This window comes from Megalobrama amblycephala, linkage group LG20, assembly GCF_018812025.1.
Source record: "Megalobrama amblycephala isolate DHTTF-2021 linkage group LG20, ASM1881202v1, whole genome shotgun sequence".
NCBI classification, from domain to species: domain Eukaryota; kingdom Metazoa; phylum Chordata; class Actinopteri; order Cypriniformes; family Xenocyprididae; genus Megalobrama; species Megalobrama amblycephala.
The window spans coordinates 25,458,191-25,482,950 of NC_063063.1; the positions used below are offsets into that span (position 1 = coordinate 25,458,191).

The 24,760-nt window shown below is 39.0% G+C and overlaps 1 protein-coding gene across 2 annotated transcripts; it reads left to right on the top strand.

The window, feature by feature from the left end:
* Positions 1-24,260, top strand: hs3st3b1b (heparan sulfate (glucosamine) 3-O-sulfotransferase 3B1b). Of its 2 annotated transcripts, XR_007181793.1 has the most exons (3): positions 1-922; positions 21,249-22,683; positions 22,814-24,260. XR_007181793.1 is itself a non-coding variant. In XM_048169715.1 (2 exons), the coding sequence occupies exons 1-2, from the start codon at positions 345-347 to the stop codon at positions 21,865-21,867; spliced, it is 1,197 nt and encodes a 398-aa protein (XP_048025672.1). In that variant the 5' UTR covers positions 1-344; the 3' UTR covers positions 21,868-24,260. The 2 variants fall into 2 exon arrangements, 1 of the variants encoding a protein (XP_048025672.1); XM_048169715.1 differs by having other exon boundaries at positions 21,249-24,260.
* The last annotated feature ends 500 nt before the right edge of the window (positions 24,261-24,760 follow it).

Consider the following 24,760-nt stretch of genomic DNA (forward strand, 5'->3'; position numbering starts at 1 on the left):
TCACAAGCACCAGCGCTCTATAAGGTCTACTCTCTCCAAAGCGCTCAGACACTCGAGGATGCGGCCGGGAGCAGCTTCTGCGGCTGGGAATCAAGTGCACCGGTCATTCTCATCAGTTTTCTCATTTTCTGTCGCAGATATGAACGAGAACAGCTGACTAAAATCGCTTTCCTAGATGTGCCGTCCACTTTGGGCTAGTTTGTTTCGCGTCTGAGGATTTTATTGTGGACTCCAATGGCGTTTAAAGACTTTTGAGAAGGATTCCTGAGCCTGGACCTGGACAGAACTGTACCTACCTGTCAATATGTCCAGCTGGAGTGTGATGGTCTGCGTTCACAGGGCTTATGGAATATAGCCTGTTCTGTCACCATTTTTACGCGCTCTCCGTCAGTCCCGTGAAGAAGAAAGTCGGGCTCCTCTTCATCATGCTGCTCCTCTGGATCTACATGCTGTACTCCTGCGTGGGCTACTGTGCCACTATGCCACCAGGTTTAGTTGTGGACAATAATAATAATAATCGAGCGAAGGAGACGGATTTCCTCGGGAAATATGCTGAGGCAGAAAGTGGCCGGCCGGACCTGATGATGTCCAAGCTCCTGTCCAGACCGCAGAGCTCGTGGACGGACGTAGAGTCAGATTATGATGAGCCTACGGTCAGGAGAGCGCCCAGAGACTTCTCTAAAGATGAAGTGGACGTGGACCGAGCTGAGGAGTGGGACGACGGGCGGAGAGTTTCTTCGCTGTCAAGTTTCTCCAACGGCTCGGGCAATAAGAAGCTGCCTCAGGCGATCATCATCGGCGTGAAGAAGGGCGGAACGCGCGCGCTGCTGGAGTTTCTGCGCGTGCATCCAGATATTCGCGCGGTCGGAGCGGAGCCGCACTTCTTCGACCGTAACTATGACAACGGACTGGACTGGTACAGGTAAGAGCGTGAATAATAAATACACTAACTTATACATCCTTTGACTTATATTGTTCTTCAGTGGAGTAGAGCATAATAACTAGACTACATATTGACGATTGACCTATACCCTTTCCAAGTAGCTTTTGGCTTTTGTTTTTATTATCCATTCTTTAAATTTTTATTTAAAGCATTATAGGTCCTATTTCCATTTGTGTGCTCCTCAGAAGCTTTTCTCTCTTTTTTTTTAGCATTATTTGTGTTGGCATTTCCTCACGAGAAGAACGCGATTTGCGCTGAAGGCTAAATTTCAAGCTCATTAAAATTTAACTTGCGTTTAATTTAGGCCTAAGTAAAATTATATCGACCAATCTACATGAATAACTTGCCCATTTTCGATAACTTTAAATTTAATTACTACGAAAATTCAGAGATGAAACTGAAAACCTTGTGAAGTCGTTAACCTAAATAAAACTTGTAAAATATTGAGATACGGAATACAATTTTGTAATTGTAGTTTCTATAGATAGCCTATATAAGAAATCGGAGATATTCAAAATGACAAAACGGAGTACACGGCTTTAGAATTCATATATATTTGTTTGTTTGACTTCTGCATATTGCTTATCATTAATAAGCAACATTAATTAAACAAACAAACATATATTAAATAGGCGCCTTTTTCACTTTTTTGAAGAATGGATCTTGTCCTCCGTCATGCATTGGCCTTTTTGTTGTATCTGTCATTCATTAGCCTATGTAATTTTACCCTTTGGCTTGATCTCAAGCCTTCCTTTTAAAACATCAGTTAGCCTATAGCTACTCCATGTTTCCTAGTACTTCATTCAAATTTAAATATGATGTAAAATGAATGCTTCTGTAGCCTATGGTTTGCATTTAGCCATCTAGAAACGCAGAGTTGCAGTAGCGGTAGATTTCAGATTCCAGTTCAAACATTTACTTTGGTTTCACTGTTCCTGCTACTGTCGAACTGTTCGACTCGGAGTTTGGAAGGCTGAAAGATTGAACACGGTCCTTTAAATACACATTAATTCAGACGGATACTGTTCAAATAAACACAATAGTCCAGTAATTATACATTTTTGTGATTGTAATATCTTGACTCGTGTCCGACCGCATGATGACGCAGTGGTCTCTGTCGGACACACTGGATCATTGCAGGTTAACGGACCCCTGCTTTTCAGTTCACTTTTATGACTTTTCATTGTTTAATTTATTTATTTATTTATTATTATTTTTTTTAATCTTACTCTAAAATTTTCTTAAATAGCTTAGGGATGCAACAGAATTAAAGCAAATAGCCTATAAAAGCCTGTAAAGTGAAATTTAATTAATGCCTCGGTTTTAACCTAAATCAAATTACTTTGCATTGCAGTTTTGGCAACTTTTTCCCCCCCTGACAACCCATGGGTGGAAATGGCTGAAATTATGAACTGTCGATTTGATAAATAATGAGAGCATTTTTAATTGTGTGACTACCATAATTTTCGTTGCGCAAGTGTAATGACAGTCTAAGTAAAAATAAAAACCATACATGTCAGAGTAATTTGACAGCGGGATCAATAAAATTAAAAGCTTGTGAATTACTCTTGTTAATAATGTGTTAAAGTGTTGTATTCCGTGCAGCTGTGTTTTTCTCTTTTTCGTAAAATTTCGGCTTGTATTTGAAAAAGCATTTCAATTAAGAATTAAACAGTGCTGTTTTGGACATTATTATTTGACCCATTTCGTTTTATCAACTGAAGTGCCAGAACACAGCGAGAGCTCGTAAACTCGAACTCCAGACATTTGTTTCAGATCAACTTTTTTTTTTTTTTTTTTTTTTTGTTACTTATATGTTGCAGTTATTTAAATGTGATGACATTTTGATTAACATTATTAATGTTCTACAGTAAAATGTAATGAAATAAATGTATAGCTGAAGAGAGAAAGGGGGATTTATTGCTCCAGAATCTGTCCCTGTTTACCCCAGACACAGAGCGGAAAGAAACACTCAATAAGTTGATAAAACAGTCCTGGACTGCACGCCTGTCTCTCTAAATGGATTTGCAAAGGTTTGAGGGGGTGAAAGCCCAGTGCTTTTAAATATATGCAACATTTCAGGGCCCCTATAACAAAAAAACAGGACGGATGAAAGAATGGGCGTTGTAGTGAATGCTCGGTAGTCCAGCTTAGATGAAAAGGGAATTATATTCATGCATGTTGAGAGAAAAAGATTTATTTGATTAATTATTTAAATGCGGGGCCTCACTTTAGTCTAATGCAAATTCAAGCTGGTCCAGCAGAATCAGTCAAGACTGTCCCCAAAATGTTCAGATTCTTTAACATATCCTTAATTTTCTAAACTGAATTAATTGATTGCATGGATTTTGCTATTAACATTTTTAAAACACATGTAGAAAGAGAAAATAAGATGTGTTAATTTCAACTTTGATTATTCCTAGTAAAGTTGTACCAGAAAGTAAGTCGAAACGAGTGATGTTTTTTTTTTTTTTTTGGCAAAAAGAGCACCAGAGTGGTTATTTATTTATTTATTTTTTCCCCAGCTTTTTTTTTTTTTTTTTTTTTTTTTTTTTAACCTTCAAAAAGTAAAGTTGTCTAGTCAGTGGATGTGGGATTTGAAACCAGAGGATTTTCATCTAAAATGCTTTTTTTTAATCCTATTTTTCCTTTTCGGAATTTTGAAAAATGCTTTAAATGAAGAGCAGAGCCTTCACCATTTTATATCGTTGATTGAAAGTAACTTTTCAAAAGCCACTGTTGAGTGAACCCAACCGATAAATTACATATAAAAATCCAGAAGATATAAACACTGGGTGTTGAAGGGTATAATGCTTGTTTTCCACTCATACGAGAAAGTTTTCTGTCTCAAGTTTTACAGGATTCACATGCCATTGCAGCTGGTCTGAGTTGGACATGCGATGCCACAGCGAAATTCTATATCTGGCCACTGCTGTTTGGGCTGAAGATAGAGGGCACAAACAAATGCAGACTTGCTTTTCTGCTCTCACTTTTTCTTGCTCTTTTCTGTCTCCGACGTCTCCGTGTGACCTGATCTAAAACAGTGTTGGAGAGTTTGTGCAGACAGACAGAGCGCTTGAAGTGAACCCTCTGCGCTGACACGTCTGTTTGGTCTTTTCTTGTCTTTTTAAAGAAGTGATATGTTCAAAGTGTTTTTTTATTAGAATTGTTTTTCTCAAGGGACTGAACATGACTCTGATTCTCAGTTTTAGAGTGTCCAATACTTGGCGAAGTGATTTGCTTTGTAATGGAAAAGAGAGTTCATAGTGCAGAAACCATGCATTTTAAAGTAAAGTCATGCAAGTCATTTTTAATAAGGTGGTTTTACTGTGATTGTTTTATCTTTGTTTATCAGGAAGTCGTGATTGACCATTTTAGACCTTTCTCTGGCTCTGTGTAGTACAGAAAGACATGGCAGATGAGCTTTTGTTCCTCAATACTGGTTAGACCTGTTCAGGCTGTACTGTAAGTATATAGTGTATGATTCATAGACATTCAAGGACTATCTGCAGGCACTTCACATTTTCTACTGTGTATTTGTTATGATCTTCTCCCAAGAACGTTTGGTTAATGTAGAGTTTATAGCAACTGCCAGTTTATTTGTCAGATATTACAGTTTGAATAGCTGAAGTCGTAGTGGGTTGAATTGTTGAGTAATAACTTTGGCAATTCTCCTTTCGCAGTTTTCAGTTTCAACTACTTTTCTGATTTGTGGGACCTTGCAAAATCTGCTGGTTTTGCTGCTTTTACAGATTTTTTTTTTTTTTCTTTCTTTTTTTGTGGAGACTCTGATGATTTAATAAGCAGTTAAGTTGGCTTCTCAAAAATCCCACCCACCCAGACAGACAGGGTCCCAGCTGGAACGGTGAACGTTGTGGAGGCCATGGTGCTGCATTTGACTTGGTGTTACATAATTTGCAAATCTACCAGAGCAGTTTTTGGTAGTCAACCTACAGTACTTTTCATAAAACTGGTAATGTTTAGTCTCCAATTCTTTTATGCATCTTTCCAGTCTGTGTTTGAAGGTCAGGTTTTCTTTCCTCTGCTAAAAAGTTATTTAGTAGGAAAATGCAGTTCACTCTTTATCTCTGCAATCCAAGAGTCCATCCTGAGATTAAGGGTGTGTTTTCTGAATAGCAGCCATTAGACAACATGGTCCGTAACTGCCGACCATCAAAAGGACAAGTGCAGCATTGTAAGAGTGAAATGCTCCGCAGAAAATCCCGTTCCGCTTTTGGACCAGGGAACGTTCTCGGAAGCATGTCACTTGAAAGTGCTTGGAGGGCTACGACCCCCTGCCACCTTCTCCAGATGAGCAGTTCCATCCGTGGAATGGCTAGTTCTGGATGGTTGCCTCTGTTTTTGCAACTACACTCCATGGGGTGTTCACGCCACCATGTAGGTGACCCATACGGACGCTGTGGCCAGTGACCCCCTCCTTCCAGCTTGTACAAAGCAGGGACCGCATTGTCTAAGTGGTGCCGGATGAGATCAAACCAAATTTTTTTTGTTGTACACATGGGATGTGTGGGTAAACAGTGAGCGGTAGTTGACTGCTAGGGCTGGGTAGTGATACAGATTTCCTGATTCCTTTTGATTTCGATTCTGATTCACAATTGCTTTTAAATCTAGTCTTAAAACATTTTACTTCAGAATAGCTTTAACTTGACTACTGATTTCACTCAGTTTATTCGGTCTTCTTCATATTTTGTTGTTTTGTCAGTTTTAAAAGAGTCATTTGTGTGTGAATCGGCTTACATTGTTGTATGTTATTGCATGCAGCCCGTGAGGACAAATGTTTTACCTCTGACACGAGGTAAAAGGTCATTCTAAGGATTTAGGAATCAACGTTGAGATTGTTCAAATTAATAATTAAATCTTTTTTACCCTACTGTTTTGTCAACTTTGTTGTTGTAGTATGATTTATGTGCAGTATGATGGTTGGTGACTGCTGTAGCAGAAACTTACATCTTTTATCCTTCAGATAAGCACAAAGTAATGGCTCAAGCCAGCTTAGACCCTGTGGGACTGTGTATTGATTAGTTTACGCTGTGGCGGGCACTGTGTGGTGTGGGGTTAAAGGTCTTTGTGGCTCTGGTTATCTATGAATCAGTTGAGCAACATTGCCTCTTTAAAGACCATCTGCACTGCAGGTGAGACCCGATCAACCCCTCATCCTTCCCGAACACACACACTTCTTTATTAGACCCTAAAACCAATGGGAATTAAATGCAAGAGCAAATCGTAAACATTTGTTTCAGCTTAAAAAAAAAAAAACCCTGTCTATTATATCATTTATTTTTAGTAATACAATAAATCATTTTAAAATTTTTGTTGCTGCCTGCAATCAATTTGGTGATTGCTGTAAACTAAAAATATAAACTGATCCCAGGTCCCAAGATTAAGGAGCAGCATCCATGGAGGTTGTTCAGTCTCATGGTAGAATAGACTTCCTCCACTCAGCTGGATCTGAACCTTGACCGGTCATCCATTCAGCAGTCAGCAGGTTGACATCCTCTATTGAGAGCCTGCGCAGAGCTGACTGAGGACATTCAAAGGACTGCCTCCAAATGATGCTTTAGTGTTGGCTAAACTGCTCAGCATCCTTTAGACCAAAGGATTACTCTGCTTTTGTGTTCGGCCTCAGCTTTGGAACTCATCTCTTACACTTCAGAGAAGTAAACCACTCGCAATGCCTATTTCTGTCCTGCTTAGTGCTTACCTTCTCTTCGTTTTTTTCCACACATTTTGTCTCTAATATGATGTGTGTAATTGTAGAAGAGCATACATAATGACCATTTCGTACGTGTCTTCTCTCCATGTATCCCATATTAGAGCCGGGCCCCACATTGAGCTTTGGTTCCCCCATCAGAGGCGGGGCTGTTGTAGGCCTCAGTGCCCACATAAGGCCACCCCCAACCGGGTACACTGGTCAGCAAAGAGAGGAAGAGAGAGAAAGTGGGCCCCTACTTGAGCTGGCATGGCTTTACCATTGGGGTAGACCAAGCAGGGAGGGTCTTAGTCTGGAGAAAGGGGCTTTCATTCATCAAATTACCACTGGCTAATTGTGAAAGGGATGGCCTGGGGAGAGGCAGACAGTAGAGGCCCACTGTGGTGGTCTGCCATTGAGAAACTACAGTCTCCTCCAGAGAAAAGCAAAATAACATGGCCGCCCTCAGCAGGAACCTCCCGCTGAAGGATAAAATAGAGGCAGACAGGAACTTGATGTCAAACGCTTGTGTTTCTACCCCCCTACTGAAATAGTGTCTCTCATGCACGCTAGCGTTGTCAAAAATATCGATTTCGGTACCAAGTTGGTACTGAAATTTTTAAAACGTGACGCTTTGAGTACTGTTGAGCAGATTCGTAAACACCTCTGATTGGCCACTGTGTTCACGTGCTCAACAGATAGGTCTATGATTGGCTATAATGATCTACGCATGGGAGCCTTTGAAAGAACGTGGAAGTGTTTGAAAGTGGGAGCTTTTGAAAGCAGGTGTCTATCAGCGGGCCGGTGTGTCATCATTTTTTTGAAGCGTTGATCATTGTAGCCAATCACAGACATATCTGATGAACGTGTGAACACAATGGCCAATCAGAGGTGTTTATGAATCTGCTCAACAGCACTTAAAGCATCACATTTTTAAATTTCAGTACCGACTTGGTCAGTACTTTTGACAACACTAACACATGCATACAAACATAAACAACATAAGCAACAAATGACCAATAAGGTAAGGGGACTTGTTTATAACTGTTCATTTGACTATTTTTCTTCCTAGTGTCGGGAAATTGTTTACATATACAGTACAGTCCAAAAGTTTGGAACCACTAAGATTTTTAATGTTTTTAAAAGAAGTTTCGTCTGCTCACCAAGGCTACATTTATTTAATTAAAAATACAGTAAAAAACAGTAATATTGTGAAATATTATTACAATTTAAAATAACTGTGTACTATTTAAATATATTTGACAAAGTAATTTATTCCTGTGATGCAAAGCTGAATTTTCAGCATCATTACTCCAGTCTTCAGTGTCACATGATCCTTCAGAAATCATTCTAATATGCTGATTTGCTGCTCAAGAAACATTTAATGTGTACAATTGTACAAAATATTTGTGTACAATATTTTTTTTCAGGATTATTTGATGAATAGAAAGTTCAAAAGAACAGTGTTTATCTGGAATCTAATCTTTTGTAACATTATAAATGTCTTTACTGCCACTTTTGATTGATTTAATGCATCCTTGCTGAATAAAAGTATTCATTTCTTTAATTTCTTTTCAAAAAAATAAAAATAAAAATTCTTACTGACCCCAAACTTTTGAACGGTAGTGTATAATGCTACAGAAGCTTTGTATTTCAGATAAATGCTGTTCTTTTGAACTTTCTATTCATCAAGGAATCCTGAAAAAAAAAAAAGTACACAACTGAAAATAATCATATATGTTTATTGAGCAGCAAATCAGCATATTAGAATGATTTCTGAAGGATCATGTGACACTGAAGACTGGAGTATCGATGCTGAAAATTCAGCTTTGCATCACAGGAATAAATTACTTTGTCAAATATATTTAAATAGTACACAGTTATTTTAAATTGTAATAATATTTCACAATATCACTGTTTTTACTGTATTTTTAATTAAATAAATGTAGCCTTGGTGAGCAGACGAAACTTCTTTTAAAAACATTAAAAATCTTAGTGGTTCCAAACTTTTGGACTGTACTGTACATTCTCTTGTTGATTGGATAGTTAAAAATGAAGAAAAAAGAGGAATATCCAAGATAAAACCCTTCCCCCTTTTACATTTTATTTTATTTTATTTTAGTGGCCTGTTGTCAAGTCAAGTCAAATTTATTTATATAGCGCTTTTACAATTGGTAATTGTTTCAAAGCAGCTTTACATATTAGAAGCACAGAAAAAAGGGAAGTGGTTAAAAATAAGCTGTACAAACAAGCGTGGTAATATGTAACATATACAAGATGGTGCTACATTAAGCCAATGTCGGCTGACTCCCAGGGGTGGAAAAAACCCCCTAGGAGAAAAACCCAGCGTGCTAACACTGGGAAAAAAGTCCTAGGAGGGAAAAAACCCCTTGGAAGATATATATAATATATGTAAATGGATATGGAGATCAAAATCTGAATTATACATTTTTATTATAGAGATTAAAAATAGATTATATATAAATATATGTAAGCGGATACGGGGATTAAAAATCTGAATTATAGATGCAGCCAGAACTGGATCTGTAGGCCCATTGTCTCCTGGGCTACGTTGTAGTCAGGTCCAGACACAGGTTCTCCATCTGATCTGGATACGGCCTGGATCCAGCACCCGGCAAACCTCAGGATAAGCAGAGAGACAGATATTAGCGTAGATGCCATTCTTATTCTGATGTACAGGTATATCTAGTGTTATAGGAAATGTTCTCGGTTCCGGCCGACCTAATTATTGCAGCGTAACAATCCTTTAACGGATTTGAAAAATGTTAATGTATTGATAATGTGTTATGTGTATGCAAGAGCAAAGAGATGTGTTTTTAGTCTAGATTTAAACTGACAGAGTGTGTCTGCTTCCCGAACAATGCTAGGAAGATTGTTCCAGAGTTTAGGTGCTAAATAGGAAAAGGATCTGCCGCCTTCAGTTGATTTTGATATTCTGGGTATTATCAACTGGCCTGAATTCTGAGATCGCAATAAACGTGAAGGACTATAATGCATTAAGAGCTCACTTAGGTACTGGGGAGCTAAACCATTTAGAGCTTTATAAGTAAGTAGCAAGATTTTAAAATCTATACGATGTTTAATAGGGAGCCAATGTAATGTTGACAGAACTGGACTAATATGGTCATACTTTCTGGTTCTAGTAAGAACTCTAGCTGCCGCATTTTGGACCAACTGTAGTCTGTTTAAAAGCCGAGCAGAACAACCAACCAGTAGAGCGTTACAATAATCTAGTCTTGAGGTCATGAATGCATGAACCAACTGTTCTGTTGTGTACAGACCCACCCTCTGAGCTTGCCTTGAATTGGACTCTTTTTAAAAAAGGTGAAAATTTGGATGTCGGATGTCAGAATAATGCTAGCTTTTCTCCTTCAACAAGTAAATGCTCATTCATTGTAGGTAAATAAACCGCATTTACAGGAGCCTGGGGGCTACAGCGCATGGCTGTCTGTATGGTCCGGTAATTGTTGGCCCATGTCTCCCACCAGGTCCGTCTCCTCCCAAGTGCGCATCATCAGAATTCATTTTCTTAAAGTTTGACACCCCAAGGAGGATAATTAGGAGTAAAAAAAATTTAGAAAGGAACTTGATGTGATATATTATAAACATTGATTGTAGATATTTACTATGAGGCGCTATGTTTGTTTGTGTGCGTCTGTCTGTCTCTCTGTGAAAAAAGTGAAAAGTAGAGGATCAGGCAGAAGTAGAGACCCCCTGAGGTTTCCATTAACCTCAGCGAGAAAAGAGCAGACAATTAAAGGAACACACACACTGCTGATGTGCCCAGAGGAGCACAGCATGAGCTGAGCACCAGGGCAACAAAGCCAGTTTCTCCCTGTAGCCCAAGAACTGTCACTACTTTTATCCTCACACTTTCTCTTGTTAGCTTTTTGCATTGCTTTCTTTCTCTCTCACTCTTCTAGGAAAAGGACAAGCTAGAGAATAAGTAAGAACCGGTAAAACTATGTCATCTTTTTTTTTTATATATAGTGATTATTTTACTTTTCTACATTGTCAGTAATGAACAGATTTAGTCTTGTGTCATTCTCAACTTCATACAGGCTGTGCATATATTATTCTATTCTATTCTATTCTATTCTATTCTATTCTATTCTATTCTATTCTATTCTATTCTATTCTTTCTGCTATTTTTAATTTATCAGTACATTTTGATATTAGATATATGTTGCCTGATTTTGGATAGTCAATTATGTCTGCTGATTTTCCCTATTTTCAAGTTTAGATTACCTTTTCTGTCAGTTACTCTTTAAAAATGCTAATAATTTAATAACACTTAAATCTTTAGAAAATATATAGTATATAATAGTTGTAATTTTTTATTTTTTTAAATCTAATTTATTAATTTATTGGTCATAAGTCATAAGATGAAAATAATTGTCAGCTTATATACTGATCAGCTTATATATTTCATCATTACTCCATAGTACTATATGTTTTTATATCAGAAACCAATAGGAATATCTTTAGTTGTAGTCAAACCAGGATCAGGAATGAAAACATTTTTTTTACTATTTGAAAACAAAACAAGTTATTCTGTCACTTTTTATTTCTTAGTTTCATAGCCCATTTCTCAAATTTCTCTTCAGATCTGCATTATGTGGTTGAATGGCTTGTCCTCTTGGCACATTGACTTCAGATCTTGTTTCTTGTGGGACTGTAAGGCCTTCTGGAACACAGACAGCAGAGAGAATGGAGAGCAAAAACATTTGTCATCGTATTCGCAATACATCAACATGCCTGCTGAAATAGCAACCCCTGAAATCAAATTACACCTGTGACATCCGCACTCGGCTGATTACTTTCAGTCGAAGCGTTTGACAGTGATCTCTTTGTGCTTCACGCCAGTTATATTGTCTTCGACGGGCGCTGAGATACCAGAGCAGACTGTAACTAGGCTATCATCCAAAAAACGTTCGCAGAGTTGCCTTAGGAGAGAGCTGTACGCTCTTGTTAGTCTCCTTGTCTTATATATGCAGTTTAATTGTCAGCTCTGGTGCTATCACCACATAATTTAGCTAATTGTGGGTTTGCAATGAAGAATACTAGTCTGGAGGAATTTGTAAACCATTAACCCGAAGCGTCAAAGTAATGCAGCTGTGCTGTAAGCCTCTGATGTAACGGCTTGACAGACTTGGAGGAAATTCCCAGCTCTTTAAAGCTCACCTGTCTTCAAAAGCTCCTCAGCTGGAGGGAGACCGTGTGCCAAGCAAAACAGGATGTAATAGGTGCATGCGTGTGTGTTCTTGTGTCTGAGCATGATGGCTTTGAAAAGTGGGGAAAAAAGTATTTTTGAAGTCTCCGTGCCAATTTTACAACAATTCAGTGAGATACTCTATACTGTCATATGAGATGATCTTTTTGGCATTCCAGCAGGACGTTTTACTGTCCAGCATCAATGAAACATTTAGATTTGCATACATCAATGATGTGCCAGTTAATTAAAACAAATGGCAGATATAAATGATGAAACTTTTTAAATTCTAAAACCCCCTGTCCCCTGTTTACTATTTCAAGGCAGGCGTTTTGGCCTTGTAGCTTTGCTAATAGCCTTTATAGCTTGGTAAACAAGCTAAAACCTCATCATGGCTAGTTACACTAAACACCACTAACAGTCTAGAGACTCTTTGTGTCACTCAGTGGGAATGTAAATGAAGTGTGGGACTGAGTCCGTTAACACCCTCTACAAACACCCAAAGTAAACAAGCTTATCACTGCGGATTAGCAAGAGCAAGATAAACACTGTGGTACTGACTTGATCACTGCTAATGACTCAAGGGTAGATTCAATGGGAAGGTTAGTGTTTGGGGAATTACTGCAAGTGTACATTTAATTTAATTTTTTTATTATTTTTTTATTTCACAGGATTTCCACTTATTACCTAAGAGTTTGTAAAACCCTTGTTTAATATCAGCATAAATCCTTATCATTTCTTGTTGTAAATACATTAAAGTAGCTTGCAATATGTATATATATATATATATATATATATATATATATATATATATATATATATATATATATATGTATGTGTGTGTATATATATATATATATATATATATATATATATATATATATATATATATATATATATATATGTATGTATGTATGTATGTATGTATGTATATATATATATATATTATACAGTACAGTCCAAAAGTTTGGAACCACTAAGATTTTTAATGTTTTTAAAAGTTTCGTCTGCTCACCAAGGCTACATTTATTTAATTAAAAATACAGTAAAAAACAGTAATATTGTGAAATATTATTACAATTTAAAATAACTGTGTACTATTTAAATATATTTGACAAAGTAATTTATTCCTGTGATGCAAAGCTGAATTTTCAGCATCGTTACTCCAGTCTTCAGTGTCACATGATCCTTCAGAAATCATTCTAATATGCTGATTTGCTGATTTGTATTAATCAAAATGTTTTCCCTGTTTTTTTGTTTTTTTTTGTCTTCTTTCAATGCAAAGTCATTTACAAAATAAGAATTTATGCTAATATTATCCAAAACATCACATTTTTCAGGACATTGTGTGCTAAATTATTACTTAAGTGATCAAACTTGTGATTTTCACCAGAAAGACATTAAAATGGGCAAACAAATCTCAATAAGCCTCGTTTGCATTGAAATTACCCAGAACAATTTGCCACAGGCAAACAACTTTTTTTTTCAACACAGTCCTTTGGCTGTCTGCGTTTCAATAGCGGTCTAAATTAACATGAAGATTAGTCCGGTGACGTAGGATTGTGCGTGACTTTCCAGTTCCCGCTGGATTTCATCCTCCGCATATATAAGCTTAAAGCCTGAACCTCATCGTCGGTCCATTGGTCATATTTTTAAATTCTAATGTTGATTTGAATAGCAAACAACTCTTACTGCACGCACCACAACAGACTTTTAAAAATGGTGGTTGAAATAAAATGCTGCTTTGAGTTAACCAATCAAAATGCTGCATGAACCAATCAGCATGTTCAGCACCCAAGTCCCACCCCTGAAAGTTCCTGAACTTTTAAAAAGGAACTACCTCACAAGCAGGTATTTTTTTGAGGGGAGAATTTTTACCCGAAACTTTTAGACCCTAGTTCCTGCGCTCGAAACCAAGTAGCACCCCAAAGTCTCTAGTTCCTGGGGAAAGTTCCTGTGGTGGAAACGGGGCTATAGACATGTTTTGTAGAACAGACCTGTGCTACATCTAGAGATCAAAATATCATAGAGACTTGGGATTGCACTCAGGCCAGATGAGCAGTGACAAATTCATCCTAGTTACGTTTTTAGATATGACCCTATGACCAGAATCGAACGGCTCTTCAGTATGCGCTATGGCTCTGTAAAATGCACACCTGAGTGAGAAGGAGAAAAGTGCACTATATTACCCCGTCTCATCCCTACATCTTTTATTCAGAGCTGATGGCAGCTTCTTCTTGCACAGCCTTGTCACTATTGCACAGCAATTCCTCAGAGCCGTATGGCTGTAACTTAATGTGCAGACCGGACAGCAGAAAACACACCCTACTGTTGTTTTAAAGAGATTTTGGTAGGTGTTGAATGGCAGCAAATAAAGCTGAAACGGAGTCTGGGCAGATTGCAATGTACAGAGCCCGAGGTCTCTGTGATTTATGCGTGTTCTGCCCTTCTCAGAGGCTGCTGTGGTTTTGAATGAGTTTGAGAGCGAGAGAGAGAAAGAAAAGAAGAAAGAAAATGGGCCTGAAATTGTGGTTGGCACAAGTCAAGCCTAGACCTCAGTATGATTGCTGAGTAGATACCCTCTCTCACGATACTCACTTTATGTCGAATGCCTTTATATATACAGCACTGCAGGGACACTTAAATATATTTTTCTGCCCTTGACACTCTAAAGCAGACCAGTCTTCTTCCCAAAACCAAAGCCCCCTGCTCTGAGAGAGAAAATATACAGATTAAACATCTCAATGTTTCTCTTTAGTGTTGGGCGGCCAACTGTTCAGTTTTATGCAGATGTTTTTCGCCTTGAAAGCACCGATAAAGTAGTTTTCAGAAAGTCTGAGCCCAGCTCAGCCATAATAATTTAATGAGAAACTAGATCAGCATTAAGGTATAACCCTCTTTAGAGACGACTCTAACGGAAGAGCCTGTCTATTCTCGGAGAAAGGCAGGTCAGAAGTGTCTGCAATCCTCCCCGTTCCTTCATTATTTATCTATCGGAGCAGTCACTCCACGTGAGAGAGGCTTTCTCCGTCCATTGAATGTGGATCCAGTGTCGTGATCCGTCAGCGAGAATGTCAGAAACTGAAGCTAAGACACACCAACACCTTAGACGGGCCCGACGGAGACGGCCATTTACACCTCTTTATGTTCATGTCAGGGTTACATGGCAAAGATCAGAGGCTGAGGAGAAACCTGAGGAAGAGCTAGACGGAGAACGAGAAAGGTTAGGTGAGGAAAAGGTAAAGTATAGCCATTAGAAGCAGGGATATTCATAAAACACTCGTGCATATGCTATCTACAGTCTCTTGGCTCCAGCGTTGCAGGTTCAGAGGAGATCTCTGGCAATTTTCACTCAGGAAACCAACCGTCAGGAGGCTCTAAGTGGCTGTGTACCTCTTAAAATACAGCGGTAACTTAAAGCTGCTGCACACATGCTCATCCTGGCTCTGTCTCTCGCTATTTTTCTCGTTCTTTTCTCCCCTCGCTACCCTATTACCATTCTCCCGGTGCTTGTGCTATAAAACCCAGCTTTGCTCCATAGATTTACGGCTGCAGTTTTGCTCTGCGGTTAAATATAATGTCAAGGCTCCAGACTCCGCGGGGTGTATTTCAAAACTACAGCCTTGCTCAGGTCTCTATGACGACAAAGCACAGAAAATATTGTCTGTATGGAGCGACCTGGGAGGTGCCTGGATTTACCAGATGTAGCCACACGGCCTCCATTGAAGACAGAATCCATATTTCCCGGCATGCTCTCCAGACACGGTAAAGAAGTGACCCTGATCTCACTGAGTAATGTTCCAGTGGTCGCTTAATGTCAAAATTAGCTGCTTCAAGCTTTCAAACTAGAGCTACGGAACTTTGAGACGGTCAAAAACACTATTGAGTCATAAAATGATTCAGCCTAAAGAGAGACAGTCACTTATCAGTCTCAGTGAAGCAATGGTGGTCTTTCTCCTTAACAAGCCCTCTGTTTCTTTTCTAGTATTAGCCGTCGTCTGTTCATGCATGAATGTCACGTTTGTCGTTTTCCATCCTCCACTTCTAATTGTCTAAAGTGCAAGGGGTAAGAGTGGCAGGGCTGGAAAGCTAGCGCTGTAGCCTTTGGGTGAAGTGTCACTCTAAACGCTCAGATCCTTGAGACACTGGTAGTCTGGGGTTAGAACACTGCAATCAATAGTCTGATTATGAAACAGTGTGTGAACTACTGGTTGCAGAAGCAGATAACTTTTTTTTAATTATTTTATATATATATATATATATAATATATACTCACTCACATGTTGTTCTAAAACAAAAAAATATATATACACACAAACACATCTGTTGTAGTTCATATAATCTTATATCGTTCACATATCAGATATTTTTTTTATGGTACTTTTATGGTGGATTTTTTTTTTTTTTTGGTGCTCAAAATCATCCATCCAGTATCACTTTCTTTGTATGAGCATCACGAACATCCTGCTGAACTTCAAAAGTCATTTGATTATGACACACTTTTATTCTTGTGCACAGGCAAACTCTCACACTACCATTCTGGCACAAGCACTGCCATTTTAGATCATTGTAACTGCTTTGCGGCACTGGACTTTATCTTTCTAGCATACCAAGCCCAAGCAGCTGAGCTGTTAAACTCATTGGCAATTAATTTAAGTTTATTTGACTGCAGAGACTTTATTACACTGCAGCTTACTCAAACAGCTCTTCAACTCACCGCCACTGCAACAGCGGCGAGTTCTTACGCTTAGGAGATGTCTATCAAAGATGCACGCACAGGTGTTCCAAAGTTGTCTGTTTTGACTTGCTCTTCAGAACCAAAGTACAGGTACGGCTGTGTTTCTCTGATCCCTCCAAGACTTTAAAGCCCTGGATATAAAACATGCTTCTAGTCTATATCAGTTTGCATATACAAAGAAAATACGCACAGCAAAAGAACAAAAACGCTGGCCAGATTATAACCATAACAATGCCAGAGTTGAAAGACAGATATACTACAATCCTTGTCACTTGAAAGCAATGAGATCATAGATAAAGCAGGCTTAGGGGCTTTTTCGGGGCTACTGTGTCTATCTTAAGCAAAACAGGCTCTTCTTAACAAACCAAATTTGACAGAAGACAAAAACATTGTTATAAAAACTCCCTTCCGTGTCTTTTGTTCTCTCTTGTGCTTTAGTCTGTCATTTTCTCCTTTTGTCAATTTATCTCTGCTGGATAAAAAGTCTTTCAACGTGGCCCTCAGGGCCATTCTGATCCTAAAACAAAGAGAACTTTCTGACTTATCGTTCTCTCCTTAAATAAGTCCTCGACAGTACACTTCTAAAGTTGATCCAGAACAGCGATGTCCATCAGGCCATGTGCAGAATAGTCATAGGCATGAATTAGGACAGAAAACCCAAGCAGCAGGAGCAATCTTTGACCTTGCCTTATCACTTGAGAGGACTGACCCTTTTTATCAGTAGAATCATTTCGAGCACTCATATCCACTTTCTAATCCCTGTTTTAATAATTGATACGCAGCGTATCTTTACCTGCTCCAGTGGCAGCGTGCGCTGTATGCCGGCGAGGCACTTGAGGCACACGTTCTGCTCAAGAGCTCTCCACAGCCTTCTCTCTCCTCACCCTGAGAGAGCTGGAGAAGTGCTTTCCACTCATCCTTCAATGGCCACCCTCCCCCTTTCCTCTCTGGCCTCTCCACGGCCCTTGCTCTTTCAGATCATTGAAGGACAATGCTAGGTTTTCAAAGAAAAGGGGAAAAAAGAGGGCCCCGGTGTCAAAGCATTGCCTGTTTGCTGGCGGAATGTCTAAAAAGAAGCACCTCATAAATCAAAACAGGCAAGAAAGGCTATTGTTCTTCGGAGAGCTTGCCTACTTGTCTTCCTTAACTCCCTCCCTCCCTCCCTTCTTCTTTTGCCCTCTTCCAAAGTAAAAGAAGTGAGGTGAGGGGATCGTTGCAGGCTTTTAAGTTTTTTTTTCTTGTAACTTTTTCTTCTCCCACTTTTCTTGGTCCAAACCCGGGATTGTTTCCATCTTCCTCCCCCCTGCCCCCAATAGCGGCAGCTGTTTAAAATTGTAGCAAGGTAGTTTTGTCCTTTTGCGTCATCAGTAGTGGTTCACATTAGAAAGTAAGTCTAGATTGCACCAACCAAACCATCCAAATTCTGACTTGAAACGTCAAATCACTTTTACTCACAATTACTCAGCATCATGCTTTGCCATTATTAGTTGTGACTGTAAAAAAGGTTATATTTTGTGGTTATGTGGTTAAGTTATATGTATATGGGGGACCAAAATGGCAAAAATAATAAATATTATTTATGAACTTATTTCATTAATTTACTTAGTAATAGTTTATTTGTTGTTTGTAACTAAACATTTTTTTTTAAATTTATTTATCAGTTTTAGTCCTTTATATGTGTGTGTGAGTGCGCACTTTGCATTTGTGACATTTGTGGGTTTTTTTTGTCTTTCCTCCCCAGCACAGTAGTTGTGGGTGGGTTATTTAACAGTAAAAGCCTGCATTATCTCTCGCCTCATTAGCACCACACATGCACACATACAGCTGGTTTGCTCCTATTGTGCAATAATTAGTAAATACATTTTTGTTTAAAAAAAAAAAACATACTTGGAGGCTAAATATCAGTCAAGCCAACACATTCATATTTCCTTCACGCTAGAAATAAACAGTTAAACCGTGCAGATGAGGGTGTGAGAGTGCGTCATTGCATAAAAAGGCACTAACATAATCTGTTTTCATTTCACAGAGATTAATGAGGTTTTTTTCCCCTGTGTTCTTTCCCTCAAACTCTCACTCCAGTGTTCTGACAGAGCAGTAATCAAACTGATATTATCATAATTGGATCTGTGGCCAGCTCTTTAGAGAAGCCATGTAACCACACAAATCTGCCAACAGTTTTCCATCATATAAATCAACACGTTACCTCCTGCAGCTTTAGGCTGTTCTCGCTTTCCGAATTGAGCGCTGCCCGATTTTCACTTGCAAAACAGGGATTTTTCGCACATAGTTTCAGCTGTGATCTTCAAAAATCCTTTAGCGCACAGAGAGTTGGTGCTTTGCAGGTGCTGTGCAGCAAAAAAACAGCAGAATGCAGCAAAAATCTAGGTCTACAGCAGCACCATAAAGTTTTGAAATTTATGTCCGCATTTGAAACGCTCTCCGTGGGTTTTGTTTATCATAACACCTCTCTCTGCTCTGGTGCTTAGGGGTTCTCACCTCTAACTAGTGAACACCAATGTTAAAAATAGTCAGGCTTATACTGAAGACTGCCTAGAGATAGAATAAACCATGATCCACTGAAGTATGTGAGATATCCCTTAACAAATTGTTTGCAGACTCTTGAATTGCTTGTAGCCTTGTTTCCGCAGGGTGTAAACACACAAAACAGGATTACACTAGATGCTGACAGTGCACTTACTTCACAATACAGCAGTAAATTAGCCCTGGTGCTAACAACAGGGCTCGATACTCCAGAGACAACAGACCAACAAGAGCTTTATCTGTGTGCACACTGATACCCTAAAGAGGCTCATTCTGGGTCTGTTGACATCTAATTGTGGCTGAAATTCACACTTTGTTATCTTTAATTATCTCCACCCATAAAGTTAGTTGCTTTGTTATTTTCTTTGGTTTGTTTCTCATCACATATGAAATTTTTCAGTCACGGAAGCTAAACTTTCTTCAGTTTCCATATATCTTAACACGTCAATGTTTCTGAGAGTGTGTGCCAATGAAATAGGATACAAACCCCCATGTGTCCATCAAAGTCCTCTGTTATCACCTCCTCCAGTATAATCCACTCTTCCTGATCTGGCAGGGTTGTGAAACTCAAGCCTGTTTGGCGTTAACATGCATGTTCACTTTTCATTTAAAAATGTCCCTTGATTGCGGTCCTGCGTGTACCCTATCTATTTCACCCTGTTACCGGCTTCTTTCTCTCTTTAAACAAGGCTGAAGAACTTTCACGTGGAATGTTTTTGCTTTGCTTAGTGTATGGTCATTTGCGTTAGCTTCTTTTAAGTATAAATCATTGTTTAGATCTGGGTGGTCAGCAGTATAATGCCATCGCTGAGGTCATATATCGGAAGACTATTGGAATCAGACTCAGAATGGGCTTTACAGCACAGCTGTACCAATCTGTAACCTTATTTTTTGAGTGCCTTACTAGTTAAAGGATTTGTTCTCTTCAGAATTAAAATTTCCTGATAATTTACTCACCCCCATGTTATGCAAGAATTTTTATGTCTTTCTTTCTTCAGTCGAAAAGAAATTAAGGTTTTTGAGGAAAACATTCCAGAATTTTTTTTTTCCATATAGTGGACTTCAACATGGTTCAATGGTTTGAAGATTCATATTACAGTTTAAATGCTTCAAAGGGCTCTAAACGATCCCATCCGAGGAATAAAGTCTACAAAATACCAATCCAGTGTCTACAATGTCGGACGATTTTGAAGTTGGAGGAGAAAATTGAGTTTTTCGCCCTACTGTGATACTTCCATCTGTGTCACGTGCGACCTTTCCAACACGATTACGCAATTCGTGCCACCTCGCAGAGCAGTGCAAGACAAGCATTTGTGGCTAAAAAGTATTTAAATTTTTATTTTTCTTTAGAAAATGACCAGTCGTTTCGCTAGATAAGACCCTTATTCCTCGGCTAGGATCGTGTAGAGCCCTTTGAAGCTCCAATGAAACTGTAATTTGGACCTTCAACCCATTGTACCCTGTTAGTCCACTATATGGAGAAAAATCCTGCAATGTAAACCTTAATTTCTTTTTGCCTGAAAACATCTTGGATGACATGGGAAAATTTAATTCTAAAGTAAACGAATCCTTTAACATTGCGTTAGTAAAGCTGTTTAATGTAAAGACAGATTTAATGGAAACATCACCAAGAAGAGACAAATTGATAATCAAACATATGTGTTTTTGTTTTTGTTGTAGTAGTAGTAGTAGTAGTAGTCTGTATCAATATTTGTTTTACAAATATTGCAATATTGGTTGATTTATAGCTATAGGCATAATCAGGAACATGATTTTAAGAAAGAACAAAACTCAAAAGATCTCCTGAATAACATTTCTCCAAAGCTTCTGAAAGATTTTGTATTATATTAGAAAGCTATTGAGCAGCCATGCCATTTAACATGGTTTGTGCATCTGTGTCATTTGAATGCATGTTTTGTTTAGCCACCGATGCTAATCACATTTGACCCAAAATCATGGCCTTGAATTGGCTCATTGATTGAGGAGCGCCACATGCTCCATCTGTTTGATTGCGTTATGCAAAATTTTGTTTTCATTATACCTCCATCTTAACCCCCTCTCCTTTCTCTCTCTCTCTCCATAGGGACCTGATGCCTAAGACCCTGGAGGGCCAGATCACCATGGAGAAAACACCAAGCTACTTCGTGACCCGCGAGGCTCCGGCCCGAATCTACGCCATGTCCCGCCACACCAAGCTGATCGTGGTGGTCCGGGACCCCGTCACACGAGCCATCTCTGACTACACACAGACGCTGTCCAAGAAGCCCGACATTCCTACTTTTGAGAGCCTGACGTTCAAAAACAGGACTACTGGGTTGATCGACACCTCGTGGAGCGCCATTCAGATCGGCATCTACGCCAAACACCTGGACAACTGGCTGCAGTTCTTCCCCATGAGCCAGATCCTGTTCGTGAGCGGAGAGCGGCTGATCAGCGACCCGGCCGGAGAGCTGGGCCGCGTGCAGGACTTCTTGGGGCTCAAGAGGATCATAACAGACAAACACTTCTACTTCAACCAGACCAAGGGCTTCCCTTGTCTCAAAAAGGCAGAGGGCAGCAGCAAGCCCCATTGCCTGGGTAAAACCAAAGGGCGGACCCACCCAAACATTGACCCTGAGGTCGTGCAGAGACTTCGAGACTTCTACAGGCCTTTCAACATGAAGTTCTACCAGATGACTGGGCATAACTTTGGTTGGGATTAATTGTGAATGGAGGACCCGTTGTTTTCTTTTCTTTTTTTTTCTGTGTATTTGAAATGGCAAAAAGACATTAAGATGATTGCTATATATATGTAAAATGTACAGAAATCTATTTTATAATAATTTATTTTTAATTTCTAAGCAATTAATTCACTAAGCTGCCTAACCATACTGTACATAACGTCCGGCCCAACTCAAGTCTCACCACCGACATTCCACGTGATTTTGATTTGCTGTGCTTGTTTCCATTCACAATGAATTTAATGGTGCTTCCGAATTTGAAAATGGTTTGACAGACAAAAAAACAGTTTGTTACGGGTATCGTGCATTTACAAACCAACAGCGACATTTGTGATTCATTAAGTTCTGAATGTCCATATCTACCTTCGTGACGGAGGGTAATGAACTATATTTCACTCTCTGATCGCATTTCGTGTTTCATTACACTCCATATTGGCCTGGGTCCTACTACGTTCGGCTGATAAGCAAGGTAGCTGATTCGATGTGTCCCTTTGCTCAATAACATGACGATCAATAACCCTAATTGCTACTTACAGTGTCACTCATGTTTAGAGTCGACCGCTGGCCTTTCACTCGCAGGTTCCTGTAATGAATGACCAATCCATCGATGGCTAAATCGTATCTCGGACAACAGCAAGGCAGCATGTCGACATTATGTTAATCGCATAACACATCTGAACTGATCGATTGGGTTTCTCCAGCCTCAGAAATGGCTTGCTGCCCTGTCTGAAAGGTTCAAAGGTCAAGATAGCATTGAAAGGAACTGGATTTGTTTAAAAAGCAAGAGCCAAATGACATGTCATGCGCCTCATAGATGGCAGGCCCATATTTTTATTAAGAAGCTTTACCCAAATGTGACTCGTACTAGAAAATAAAGGGTAACGTTTCTCATTCATCCCATCGAAACGCGTTTTCCACTACATCTCAGTTCTCCTCTTCTTGCCAAATTTTAACAAGCTTGCATTGAGATGCCTCATTGTTCATCTTTTTCTCATGCAAGCCTCCATGTGCTTTTGTTTGTCTTTCTACTTGAAAGCAAGGAGAAACAGTCGGTTGCTCTTTATCTGTGAAATTCATCCCGTGACCGCTGAGATGGCGGCTGCCTCGAAGGCAAGATGAATGGCTGGGCTTTAGTGCAGCTCTGGTTACTGTTCATTCAGAGCACCTGATTCAGGATCAGCTCTCGATGTCAGGTTAAGGTGTAGGGTTCGAAGGGTGCATGAAGCCAACATTTCACTTTTTAGGCCTCCGCTTTAACATCAGGCCGAGGTGCTGTACCTGGACCAGAATTCAAGGGGTGAGGTCACCGGGAGGTTCTAAAGCAGAATTTAACGTTACGAATGTACTGAAACTTCGCCTTTGTCACCCCTATTTAATATACTGGAAAATGAAATGCAGAGGGAAATGTTTGCCTAATTGTTTGTTTATGGATGGATGCATTTGAAAAGAAAACAAACAAAATGAAAGCGTTCCCTATCAGCTCACTGATTTTTGTTTTGTTTTAAAACATGCTGTGCCTCGATCCAGTCCTGTGCTATGCTAAGCCAACTTCCTTTCGTTTAGAGAGGGGACTGTAATATTTATCAGCTGTGAGAACACAGCCGTACGATTCTCGTTGGCCTTCGAGTCTGAATTAAGCGGTGGAATCTGAGGGAAGTTTCCCAGGGCATTTTTCCTACTTTATTCAATTCATCAAGTAATCAAATGTTCTGAGGAGGCAAAAGGGAAACAATGTGAAATTTCTCTTTACAACTGTAATCAAATCATCAAAGCGTGTTTCTTGCATTCACATTGCATTTAAAAGCAAATCAGTTGGATTATGGAAGTGAAATGGGGTCAAGCAAATTGACATCAAATGCTCGCCCATGGGGCCTCCTGTGATTTTTACCAGTGCAATTGTTTCTTGTATTTTTTTTGTTTTTGGTTCAGAAACGACTGTCCCAGGATGTCAAAGAGGAGCTTTATTGTTCAGGCATTGTCTGGTTAAAGTTTGTCACTGATTACATGTGAACTGCATATGAATTCTGATCTGTCAAAAGTTGTTATGAGCAAAGTTTCATATCTTCGCTCATGGTCAGGCAGTGTGTGCTGATGCATCTGTTTATTGGTTGAGTTTTATTCAACCTCATAGAGATATCCAGATGTTAGAAATGTTTGTCTTACTCTGAGTATAACACAAATAAATAGACTAGAAATGAGCTTTATGTACAAATGATGAGGAAGACATGTAAACCAAGTATTTTGTGGTATCAAAAATTAATTTTACACAATGAAAGAGAAAAATGGAACAGATGTTTCTAGATAATTAAATACTGAACATTCATACTTTTGCTTTGTATGAAGAATAAAATAAAATATATATTTTACCAAACTAATTGACTCTGTCTTGACTCTGATATTAAATATGTCTTGTTGTAGTGTGAGACATGATAGAATGACAGAATTTTATTTTTGGGTCAATCTAAAAAAGAAAACATTTTCAAAAATGTTCATTTTTAAGTTTTTTTTCCTCTCTCATAAAAACATTTATTTACATTTGACAAATATCTAAGAACCTAAGATGGTCTCAATACCATCTCAAATGTCGAAATGAACCAAATGAAGTAAGCATATCCCCATGTTCACGTTTTAATAGCCTCTTCTTCATCTGAATGTTGACTTTGAAAGCTCCTTTCCACACCTTTTTGTGTTCAGTTACCGCTTTGATTCAGTCCAGTAAAAGATTTGTCAGAAGATTCAAACCGGTATCTTTTCTTTTTGAACTAAAGAACCTGCTGATAAGGGTCATTCGTCGGTCAACACTGGGCACTCCGTATATTTTCGATTCACTAAACAGAACCGACTCTTAAGATTCATTCATTTGGGAATCAGACAC